Below are 12,894 nucleotides of genomic sequence, written 5' to 3' on the forward strand. Positions count from 1 at the left end.
TTTTCATTGTTGATGATTAAGGAACCAGTGGTTGATATATCATGATGTTTGAGTATGTTTTTAGAAAATTTAAGAGACATATATATTGGTTAATGTTTGATTGAATGCTGTGCTCCCCTCTTTCTCAAAGAACACTACATTTGCCACTGTGGAGTTCTCTTATCTTTGTGCTATAGGATTTATTGATTTCTTCTACAGTAATGGCAGTATGCCATTAAAAAACTATTACCATGTTACTTTTGTTAGGCAAGGATTTGCAAGATAGACATAATAGGTTTATATAACATATGGGATCCTGTCTTCATAATATAATGTTCTGTTATGCTAGTTTAGTTTTCTTTTTCAGGTGTGTGCACCCCGACAGGGGGAAGGCAGAAAAATTGTCATTGGGAAATGGAGTCTGAGCAGCTCAGCAACTTGTAAGCAATTTTGTTTTCTTGCTGTGGAAGTTTTTCTTTCTGCTTCACACTGTCACCTTTTGGCTACTTTGCTTTTACCACATTCACCTTCACTTTCATCACTACCTATGTCAATGTAGCAATTGCCCAGAATAGATTATGTTCTTTCTGTTCTTGAAATTTACATTTTAAAACATTTTGATTATGTAATACATGAAACAAAGAACTATGCACAATTTCATGTCTTTATGTTTATGCATACTCATCTACACAGTGTACAAAACTGTGAAGATAACATATATATAGTGGATATGCTATCCACTGTCATTTGCTTTTAGGATCCCCTTATGAATATCAAAATACATGGATGCTAAAGTTTTATTTATAGGCAGTGGCATCATAAAACTGTGTCTATTATATAAAATAAAAATCAACTCAAGATCTGTGATGAACCTACACATCAGTGTGGTACTTAGAAGATGGTAAGATACAGTTTTGCTTTTTGGATTTCTTTCTGAATATTTTGAGTTGTGGTTGGTTGAATCTGTGGATTCAGAATCTGGAGATACAGAGGGTAAACCAGACACATTTCAAAGATTCGACAAAGGTCAAAGTTTGACGTTCAACAGCTCTAAAATGTGTACTATTTTGTTTTTGTAATAAACATCAATTCCTGAAAGCAAGATAAGAAGTAAAGCAAGATAAGTAAATTTAAATAGTAGTTAAGATAGAAAACAGCCATTGTTCATAAAGATAGGTCTGAATGAAGCAAATGTCAATTACGTAGATAATCGCTTAGTTCACTTTTTGCATATATGCAGTGTCATGCTACACATTCTTACTGCCCAAAAAGGAAAGGAGAAGGACATGAATGATTTTGAAAACTAACATTGACAAAGTTTGGCAAGTCAACACCGCAACATCTCAGTTGCAAAATCTTGTAGCAATTTTATTGCAATGGTGAAGAAAGAGAAGCGTAACAGGAAATGAGGCCACACACAGATGAATCTGTTTCACTCCTAATTTTATTTACTAGCAGAGATTAATTGCACCTCTTCCCATTGTTGTATCAGTTTATTTCTTTTTAAAAACACAAACATTCACATGCATTTTGTAGTTTTGCTTAATATACACATTTTTGTTAGATGAGACTTTTTCCTACAATATATAGCCTTATGGAATAACCTTTTATTAGGGATGTGCTAAACTTCAGTTTTAATTTGTTTTTCAGATCTAATATCACAAAGTGATATTAAGAAACACAAGGGGTGGCCATGCAAAAAAATTTAAGATTTTTCCCCAAAGGATTCAACATACATGTGTTTGTAAACAGTCTTCAGTAGTGTACACATTTTGTAGCGATTTTTGACCATAAAAGCTTCATGTATTAGTATGTTTAAAATATATTGGTTCCTATTAACATTAATAGAAATATATTTCACTCTAACCCAGAAATGAGTAAGCAACAAAGGATTTCCATCTCCTTTAATCAATTTGCAAAGTAATATTCAGCACAACAGATGTGTCTCCTGGTGCTCATTTAGAAATACTGAACTAAGATAAGATTGTATACTCTACTGCTCATGGAACTACAAAATATCTTGCAGTGGCATGGGCATTTTTGGAAATGCATAGAGGCCACATGGCACTGTCAATATATGAGGACCTAAAAATGGAAATTAAGAAAACCATGGAATTAATAAGGGAAACCCAAATTATTACATTTTATTTCTCCTACACAGACACTTCATCAGAAGCAGCCAAAAATTGCTTCTCAGAGTCTTAGGGGACAGATAGATCCAGAACATTGGATTGGATTTGATATATGACAATTTAGCTACAACGCTACAGGGTTGGTCCGTCAATTGAGAATCTGGTGAAAACCAACTGTTGGGGTTCAGCCTGAGTTTGAACTTGAACCTGATTCTCTGTTTGTTCCTCCTGATGCTAATGAAAGTATATTTACTGATGCTAGTGGAAATGTACCTTTTGATGCCAATGCTCCTGAAATTAGTGAGGAAGAATCTGCTGTAGGTTTGGAAAAGGCCAATGTTCCTGAAATTAGTGAGGAAGGAACTTCTGTAGATTTGGAAAATGAAAGTACCAGTGTTAATGAGAATGTTGCAGAGGAAGACCTTGAACTTTCCCTCCCTTCTGCACCTGTTAACTGTAATGACAACAGAAGGAGCCAAATTTGGGAAGACAGAAATAAAACACTCAGTTTGCGTCGATCCTCCCGAATTCAAGAATTAAAAACATTAGCTTCACAACAGAAGGGCGGTTCACGGAACCGATTCTTGAGTTTTAATTGCAATACGCCAGGCTGATTCCCTCAGTTCAGGCATCGTTTCAGAATTGATGAAGACCTTGGCAGTTCTCCCGGTTCCATGGCCATAGTATGGAAAGATTTCTAGGATATCAAGTACGGTTAGTGGATTGCTAACAGATTCAAGTATTTCTCAGAAAGGATTTTGGTTTTGCTTTGTTCATTTAAATTCATGTTTGCTGATTTTGCTGTGGCTTTTGACTTGCATTTTTCCTTTATTTTGTAACCATTTTTCTTCAATAAAAAAGGATTGTTTTTCACAGCCAAGTGTGGTGGATAGTTATCTTAGGCCCCTTCTCTGCTCTGGATTGCAACACCAACTAACTATCTTTCAGCATGATATACCATATGCTATTTGAAGTCTTCTTGTTTCTTCAACTGTGCTTAATAAATATCCCACGGATCTTCCACTGTAGGACTTGTGGACAATATAAAGGATTTTCAGGAATCTCCCAATCAAATGCAGACAATGACCATACTAGAGTAAGTTCAGCAAGGTTACTCTGTCATTTGTATTTTGATCATTATCTACTAATTAAAGTAAGGCAAAGAAATCACATGTTTTCATGATTTTTATTTGTGATAAATTTTCTAGGATTCCACAACATTGAAAATTAAAAACTACATGTTAAAGTAATATCAAAGGATGAAGCCATACAGTAGTGCTTAATAAAAATATTTCATGAAAAGCCCTCAAATCAGTTGGATTAGTGGATGATATGCCTGAGGAAATACATCTTCATGTCATAAAAGGCCTACTAACTTATCTCAATGGGAACATTGTTCTGCATGGTGAATGTCCCAATAGAAAAGTTATTCCTCTGCATCAAGCAGTTCGGATATCAGCCAGCATGCCAGCACCTTAAATCAAGAAAATAGCTTCCTAAGATCTACATAGTTACTCGCAGGGACACCTCAACAAGCAAGAGTTCAAAAGTGGCAGGTTAAAACTCGGAACCTCAATCTTTGGCAGATACCAAATCAGATACTCCCTCCTGGGCACACAGAAGACTGGGTGACTTGGAGGCTGCTGAACAGACCGTGCTCTGGCCCTCGAGGTGCAGAGCTAACCTTAAGAAATGGGGCTACAAAGTGGAGTCCATGACATGCGAGTGTGGAGAAGAGCAAATCACAGACCACTTACTACAATGCAGCCTGAGCCCTGCCACATGCACAATGGAGGACCTTCTTATAGCAACACCAGAGGCACTCCAAATGACCAGCTACTGGTCAAAGGACATTTAATATAACGCCAAGTTTTTAACTTTGTTTGTATTTTAAAATACATTACAACTGTACCCTCAATTCGCTGATGACATGATAAATAAATAAATCACAGTGTCAGGAAGTGAATGATGGTTTTCATTTAAATTAACAAACATTTTAGCTACTTTGCATAACTATATTTCCCTGATTGCAAGATTAACTCATTTTGACATTAAACTTACACCTTTTTCTGAATTTCTAGATATTTTCATGCACAATCCTATTTTAATTATTCAATTTGTGGTTTTTCTACTATGGTACAAATGTACAATACAGAGACATCATGTGTCCATTGTCTATGTTATCTAGCACAGATTAAAAATACTAATAGCAGAAATGCTGTGACAGCTCTGCTTTATCAAATAGACCTCTGCCCTGGGGATTGTGATCTGAGTCTTGACTACTACTGGAACACTATATTTTATTATGTTTCCTGTGTTGTCCTCAGATTATACAATTTTCTCAATTGTTTTCCACAAGCCTCCTTAAATTCTCTGTTTCTCAGACTATAAATGAAAGGATTGATCATTGGAGTCAAGATTGTGTAGAACAGTGAGAAAACTTTGTTCAAACCCTTCAGGGCGCTGCTTTTTGGGATGATATATACAATTATTAGGGTTCCATAGAAAATCGAGACCACCGTAAGGTGAGAAGAACAAGTAGCAAATGCTTTACTCCTGCCAGTAGTTGATGGGATTTTTAAAATCATCATGATGATGCAAATGTAGGAGGTCAGTGTCAGCAACAGTGGAGGCATTGTGCAAGCAGAACCTAGGACCATCATTACTATTTCCGCCTGTTGAGTTTCACTACAGGAAAGTCTTAACAATGGTGTATAATCACAAAAGAAGTGATCGATTTCATTGTGGCCACAAAATGTCAACTGCAAAGTAAATCCTGTTGTAAATGCACTTGCAACAATACCAGCTATCCAAGAAGTAAGGGACAATTGAATACATAACATACTATTCATGAGAGTTGCATAATGTAGTGGCTTACATATGGCTAAATACCTGTCATAAGACATTGCTGATAAGAGGTAACTTTCTGCTCCAGCTAAAAAAGCAAAGAAGTAGAACTGGAGGAAGCATCCATTAAATGAAATGCCTTTGTAGTTAGTTATAAAACTAGCCAAAAGCCTAGGAAGGATTGTTGATGTGTAGCAGGACTCCAGAATAGACAAATTCCCCAAAAATAGGTACATGGGCTTATGAAGATTAGGATTGGTGAAAACTACCGTTGCTATGAGGATATTTCCAGCCATTGTCACCAAATAGATTCCTAAAAATACAACAAAGAGGACAATTTGCAGTTCGGGAACTGTCTTGAATCCTAAGAGGATGAATTCTGTCACCATCGTTTGATTAATTGTTTCCGTTTTTGACATTGATTGCTTCAGTCAATAACTAAAAACATGCTGAAAAAGCAACCACAGTTATGAAAAAGTTAGTGCATATTTTTTACACAAGATCATTATTGTTCAAATCCAATTGGCACTCTTGGATGTCCAGTAAGCATCTGGTTGTACACTATGAGGAAAAGGCAGAGCTGTGGTTGGATTCAACACGTTCCTTTTCAGGTTCATTGCTTAATAATAGTCAGGTAAGCTGTTTGGTTCTCATATCACATTTAATAACCTAAGAGACAAAAATAATATATATACAAGTTAATATTACTGAAATTGGATCAGAATGGCACTCTGCTATATTCTACTACGTAAATGATCAGGCTCTAAAAATTCCACACTGGAATTCGTATCATGCTGTTGTATGAAAACACAATTAAAACTGTAATGGAAACATAGAAACTATATTGTAGCCAAGCCATTTATGCCTATGGTATAGTTTACCTTCACTTGGATGAGATATAAACCATTTCTTCTGGGAAGATGTTTTGAATAATTACATTTCAATGCATGAATGGGAATCGGATTGATCCTTCCATTACCTATATAGATAATCTCCATCAATGCTACTTTACCTGACAACATCTTGGAAAATGTACAGTAGGTCTGTGACTGTAACATGGTCATTTTTCCCCCCTTCTTGTATAAAATTTTCTAACACTTTTGTCTGATGATGAATCCCATAGAATTTTGAAAGTGTGCATATTGTATTTTGTGCAGTTTTGGTTGGCCCGATAAAGCAATCACTGTTTTGTGGATTTCAGATGTAATTATCTTAAATCCACAAAACATGTCTACCCATAAATATGCAATCTAAGTGTATTCAGAACCAGTTCTGATTATGAAAAAATCTAAGATACCATTGACATATGTTTGTGGATTCAATTGAATATTTACAAAATGTTCTGCATGTACTCCTGGGATGCAAATTCATAGTACCTCTAGCATTCTCTTGCTTTCTCTCCATCTCCCTCCCTCTCATTTTCTCTTTCTCAGGCTGTATCTACAGTGCCATATAATGCAGTTTAAAGCTTCATTGTAATCAGTGCAGATCCAAATAAGGCAGCTCAGTCCAGGTAAACTGCATTATATGGACAGTGTACAACAACTTTACTCTCTGTCTCTCTCTCTGTCTGTCTGTCTACCTCTATCTCTCCTACACACACATGCAAACACACACATAGATCTTTGTACCTTCAAATAACATTGTGTCATTGCTGCTTTGACCTGTGTTCTGCATATCAGGAACACTGGGCATGGATCCTATGGTACTTTGTCCAAGCATTGTATCCCTCTTGCAAAGAAAGAACCATATATGATGTTCCAGCTTGTGTTCTCTAATAACAATTTGTCCACCACGGAGACATCAACTCTCTAGGCACATCTCCCACAGGGAATTCTGTTAAGCATTTAGAAAGCTCATTTCCAAGCATGAAAAAGGATGGAACATTTCTATCAGCTTAATAATAAGAAGAAAACATTAAGATGGTAGAAATGTGGTCCCTGAAGATATCTTCCAATACCACGACCACTTTTTGCTATTGTGTTCAGCGTTTCCTCAACCCTTGTAAAACTGGCAGCTGATGGTAAAGGCAAAAAAGCAATGTTCTTTGAGAATGTGTTGCTGCTTGTTGTGTTCCTTCAAGGCATTTTTGACTTATGGTAAACCAAAAACTGCTGAACAAATACACTGCTTGCCTTTAATATGCTGTCAAACATTTTTTGTACCAAAAGATATTACAGTAAGGTTCCACTTTTCTTGTATGGCACTTTTAATTCTATGATTTCCCAAAGCAGGCTAAGATTGCACTTGATGTGTGAAGCATTCTGAGATGCTCATGTTTAAATAATAACTGCAGCATTTGGCAAACAGACTGTGAAATGAAATAATAGCTACCTCTCTGAGGCAATTTAAGTTTTATTAATCACAGACCTGATAGATGTGATTACTTTAAAGGACAGAAAATCTGTCCCTGCCGCCATTAATTCTCAATTGTGAAAAAGCATTTAGCAAAATTAAGCAGCCTTAAAGGAATTTAATTTCTCATCAGAATTTCTGAAATGGATTCAGATTTACTTTAACCCACCTCCTAGAAAGTGAGTGATTACAACTGGAGGTCAGCTGTTACCAACAATGCTGTAGAATCTGAAGAGGCACTAATGGAGGGCGAAAGGGAGAAATGTGTCAAAAGAGAGGCATATCAATCCAACCCCTGTGTAAATTGATTTCCATCTGGAAACCTTGGGGTGAACCTTGTATCACTGCAAAATAACATGTGAATCAAGAATAGGTCTCTGCAGTCACCTATGGGCTCACCGCTAAGACCCTACACTTGGAAGGCAATCATAGTCAGCCATGAGTGATAGCCGATGATGATTACAAATGGAATACATTTTGCCTTTTCATCATCTAAAAAAGAGATTTGACTTCTATTATTCGTGCTGCCTTGAATCCCATTCCGGGAGAAAGGTAGCAAATAAAGTAAATAAATATGCCCCATATTCTAAACCAAAGGTTCTGCACTGATAATGACTGTTAGTCAAGGTGGACACATAATAAGAAATATAGATGCTAGATAGGCCCATTTATAACATTTTCCAAAGCCTTATGTCAATTTTATATTGAAATGTCAGGTGAGTTTATAGTTGTCTGAATGCAGCTAGTCTGTTGGGATGTCATAATCTAAAATGTGTATAGCAGGGTAATGTATTGGAGAGGGAAGACTTAAATCATTTCGTGCCACATTTCCAACAAAGATCCCTTCTCTGAAGCCATTTGCATTTGAGAAAAAGCTTCTGCAGGCAAAAATACAAAATTCCCCTCCCAATGAACCAGTCTTTTGTTCACATGGCTGGCTGACAAAATTGAGTTTTTTCCATCACATTTAATTTGGCACATGGATGTAACCCTAGAGTTATGAAAACACTGAAAAGCTTTTAACATTGCCAGGCCTTTAACCTAGTTTGTAAAAGATATGATGGATTGTAAAAAGAGTTATCTGTAGTCCAGTGTCAATCTTAACTGTAGATACAAGGTTCACCCCAAGGTTCATCCAAGAGACACAGGGCATAGAGTGATCCATACTAAATTAAACAGAACATACTTCATATAGTCAGACTACTACTATTATTATATTATTCACTGTTAGGTTGCAGACCTGCTCCTCCATATCTATGCCAAACTGTTGGAGAGGAACGTAGGAAGTTAGCTAGATATATGCCTATTCCCTTAGCCAGTGTGGTGTAGTACTTTGGGTATTAAACTTTGACACATTTTTATTGCAGGCCTATGGAACTTGTTTCTCAATAAGCATATTATTATTATTGTGTGGCTTCAAATTGTATATATCTTATGGGATCCTATGATAAATCAATTATGGGGTTTTCCAAGATGAGGTTACAGTTTAGCCTCTGTACATATCAGAAACCCCTAGCTCATTTCTGTTTTAAAAGCCTGCTTGAATAAAAAGGTTTCAGTCTGTCATTAGAATTACTACAAGGAGAAGGCCATTCTTGCCTCTCCAAAAAGAGAAAGGATTCCAGAAGCAGCTCTTGAGAAGGCCTCGTTTTGCATCTCCACCAGCCATGCTTGCAATGGTTGTGGGACTGAGAAAGGCCTCTCCTGAATATGTCAGAGCCTAGGCAATCTCGGAATTTGAAAAGGCTTTCTCCGAGATGCTCAGGTTTCTTCACCTAAGAGAAACTAAGGCGGAAGTCTGGGAAGGAGACTAACTGCCCCATCTGTTCCTGCACAAAGCCATCCCCTTTTCATATCTATCAGTTGTGTGTTGTCTTGTTATTCCACAAGTTGGTCAGCAAAGTGGATAGCTTCATTCCTGCTAGTGAAAAGGTGTGGGTTTTCTATTTCATATGCTCTGGTTCCTCTATATTCATACAATAAGGTGATATTTATGCATGTTGTGGGGAGGTTCTAGCAGGCATTTGGTGGGTGTTAAACTTGCCCCGTGTTTTATTTTGAACCACAGTGGAATGATCCACCTGCATTGGAAGTATTATTCAGCACCTTGGATAGCTCCATAAAAGTTCAAACAAAACTCTGCAGACTTCCTGCTATGAAAGCTGCCAGTCATCACTAGAAACATGTAACACGGTGGTTCTCAACCTGTGGGTCCCCAGGTGTTTTGGCCTACAACTCCCAGAAATCCCAGCCACTTTACCAGCTGTTAGGATTTCTGGGAGTTGAAGGCCAAAACATCTGGGGACCCACAGGTTGAGAAACACTGATGTAACTCAAATGTCTTACTTTCTGTTAAATTCTCATCACTGATCAATAAGATCCAGGTGCTTCATTCCACACTCACCCATATATCTAGCTTATTGATACTAAGATTGGTTTTCCATAGCAATAGATAAGTAAAATATAAGCAATACTACTCTGAAATAGCTTCTGTTGTGGAACAACTTTAATTCTAATATGTAATAAGGCAGGAAGAAAAAGAAGGAGGAGAAAGTGAAGGAGAGGTAGGTAGCAGCAGCATTACCACTAGTAGATATAGTAATGATAGTAGTATTAGCTGATTTTTACCCAATTCTAGTTCAGATTCCAAATCTGTTGCAAAATATCAAATGTTTACTCGTATGCAGCCTTGGAAATTAACGTCACAGATCTCTGGTCTGAACTTGGGGTCTTTAACTTGACAAAGAGCCATTGGCCATCTTACATAAATTCAATTCACCTTTGGACAAACAAAAGTGAGAAGAGAGAGGTTTGTATATGAGTAACGAAGAATGCTGTTTGCCTAACTGCTTTGAAGTATGTTAAGGGTAATGTCTATTTGTTCTAATTCTGGAAAAAATGACTTTGGAAAGATTTTGTGACAAGATGCCCCCTTAACAAACATAATGAGCAAATATTTTATCAATGTAATTATTAGCAGAACTATTTGTATCCCTCCCATGCATACAACGAACCATAGGTGGTTATTAACCCAACATGCAGCTGCTAAAGTATAAAAGCTCTGCCTTCTCCTTTGCTCTTCCTACCTGCACATTCAGGCCCCTAACAATTCGGAATCATGAAGTGGGTAACATTCATTTCTTGCCTTCTCTTAGTAAGCTTTGCTGAATCAAAACACCTTCCTAGAAAATACCGAGATGCAGGTAAGAACATTTTTAATAGATGGCTTCTATCCAAAATACCAGTCATGTCACTAATTTATTTCATTTATAATGTCTAACGTAAGTTATAGCCAAAATTGCAGCATTTTGTGGTCTGATATGATAGCTTCCTTGTGCCAAGCAGAACTCTGTGCTAACATGACACAGATATTTTATGTCAGACATTACAAAAGAAGAAGTGACTCAAATATACATTTGAAAATGATTCTATAAAAACTAGATCTTAATTACTGTAGATATATTTAATAAACATAATGTTTTGATTAGTGAAAGAAGTAACAAAAATGTTATAATCTATCTTCATGTTCTAACAGAAATATTAGGAGTCCAGGATTCCAGCCAGAGATGCCTACTTCCAGGATATCCCATTCTATTTCCATCCTAATTTATAGCTACTGATAGCTACACTATATCTTCAGTCCCCATTGGCTTCTTGGATAAGGAAGGGGGAATCCTCCTTTCAAAGAATTTGTTGTTCCTCAAAATCTATGAGTATCTAGAACTTGTTAATATCAACTCTAATATTTCTCAGTGGCCCTAATTTTCTCAACTTTCTTGTTGTTCATTATTTTTAGAGAAAGTAATAGCATTTTTGCAGAGCTCCAACATTTCCTCATGAGCACTGGGACTAGTGGTTTTTATGTATGCACCAAACTACATTCTGTATGAGAATGAATCACACCAGCTTTGGTGTACATTTTCATTGAGCTACACAAGGTGCTGCAACTTATTTGGGAGGAGTTCTGCACCATGGATAGCTCTTTTGAAAGGCACAATGACACACATGCACCACTCCATTGTGCATGTAAGTGTTGAAATATGTCCTGCCTTAAAGGAAGAACTTGCTCCATGCAGTGGAGGGAACCAAACCACACTGTCTTCAGTGTTGAAGACAAGAGATAATTCCATCCACATGAGCTCCTTTGGGACTCACTCTCATGATCCTATTCTATTTCCTTTAATGAAAAATGCATCCTGTACAAGATGGTATTCTACATTTCATTCTAAGTTACATTTCACCATGTTACCTTTGATAATTTTTTTTGCCAGTGATTCAAGGTGACACTAAATGGCTGAATTGGTTGAAGAATCTGCTCTTGGAGAGGAGCACAGATTTATTATTCTCATTGCAGATAACCCAGAGATGAATTAATTTGTACTTAATACATTGTACACCAACTCACTGAACAATATGTGCAGTTGAATGCTCACTTCTTTTAACATTTTTTTATTCCTTCTTATTTATTCCATCAGTTGCAGGACTTGAACCAAATTACCAAATTTTAGGTCTGAATACTTGTGTATGTGTGTGCACTTTTTTAAACTATAGGATCCCATTTCAGTGTTGGGTCCGTTTAATTACATCAATTCTACAGCGCAGAGTCCTCAATGAACTCTTTTACCTTCTACTGTTAAATCACTAGGCCTTCATTCCTTGACCTGCTTAACCAAGAGCAAGTAATGACACACCCAAGAGTTTTTCTTTTAACCACCTTGTAAGAAAGTTTTTTTAGATATGCAAATAATTTCAGAACTACTGTTTTAAATATAACCAACTATTGTTTACTTTACAGATGTTCATGACACAATCAGCCGGGCCTCTGAACTAGCAGAAGATGATTTTGCAGCAATGTAAGCATTTCAATAGTGTCTTGCTTCCTTGTTTGATTATCCAAGTCTTTAGCATTACTCTCCCATTTGTATGACAATTAAAACAATATTTCTTGGGTGAAGCTGTGGGGGGGGGGGGGGATAGAGGCCAAAATGAGAATATTGCAGACTATTACCACACAAAATCAATTTTTTTTTGGTTTCTGTCTTCTTTCATACCTTTTTCTAGTGCCATGATCTTATACTCTCAAGTGGCACAGCAGGCCACATATGAAGAGGTGCATAAACTGATGGATGACATTGTTGCACTTGCAAAGAAATGTGGTGCTGATGAACACTCAGATCCTGAATGTGCAAAAGCTTTGGTAAGCTTTTTGAGCAAAATCTGGAGACTATATTTTGAAATATTCTAAGTGCAAAACATAATACTTATCTGGCCAGTCATGGCTTTATCTAATATTTAGTCTACTAACATACATTGTGGTCAAAGCAGGTTCTAACAAATTGTAGATAGAATGCAAATCGTGACAATAGAAGCCAGTTTATGCTGTCATGTGATATTAAAGTAAAACCTATACATAACATATACAGTGTTGATCTCCTTGGATCCGATGAAGGCCTATCTAGCATATAGAGATGGGGTAAGATGCTAGTGAAATATGGATTTTGAAGAGTATTGATAGATTGTTGGCATGGTATCCAAAATTTTAGCAGACTTTACCAAACTATTATTCTTTAATTCAACTTAG

At 36.7% G+C, this 12,894-nt stretch overlaps 2 protein-coding genes across 2 annotated transcripts in view; one reads left to right on the forward strand and one right to left on the reverse strand.

Moving 5' to 3' along the window:
* Positions 1–3,321: 3,321 nt before the first annotated feature.
* Positions 3,322–5,621, reverse strand: LOC132779423 (olfactory receptor 2AP1-like). Its single transcript, XM_060783120.2, has one exon. It carries the CDS (start codon positions 5,375–5,377, stop codon positions 4,415–4,417), a length of 963 nt encoding a protein of 320 aa, XP_060639103.2. The 5' UTR covers positions 5,378–5,621; the 3' UTR covers positions 3,322–4,414.
* Positions 5,622–10,362: 4,741 nt separating this feature from the next.
* Positions 10,363–12,894, forward strand: part of LOC132779606 (uncharacterized) — a 43,752-nt gene continuing 41,220 nt past the window's right edge. Inside the window, exons 1-3 of the mRNA XM_067470532.1 lie at positions 10,363–10,516; positions 12,109–12,166; positions 12,375–12,510. Of these exons, the coding sequence (XP_067326633.1) occupies positions 10,432–10,516; positions 12,109–12,166; positions 12,375–12,510 (279 nt within the window). The 5' untranslated portion in view covers positions 10,363–10,431. The remainder of the gene's footprint in view (positions 10,517–12,108; positions 12,167–12,374; positions 12,511–12,894) is intronic.

The sequence above is a fragment of the Anolis sagrei genome, chromosome 6 (genome assembly GCF_037176765.1).
Source record: "Anolis sagrei isolate rAnoSag1 chromosome 6, rAnoSag1.mat, whole genome shotgun sequence".
Lineage (NCBI taxonomy): Eukaryota > Metazoa > Chordata > Lepidosauria > Squamata > Dactyloidae > Anolis > Anolis sagrei.

Excerpts from the sequence above, each read along its gene's own strand:
- LOC132779423 (XM_060783120.2), bottom strand. The coding sequence starts at position 5,377 with ATGTCAAAAACGGAAACAATTAATCAAACGATGGTGACAGAATTCATC.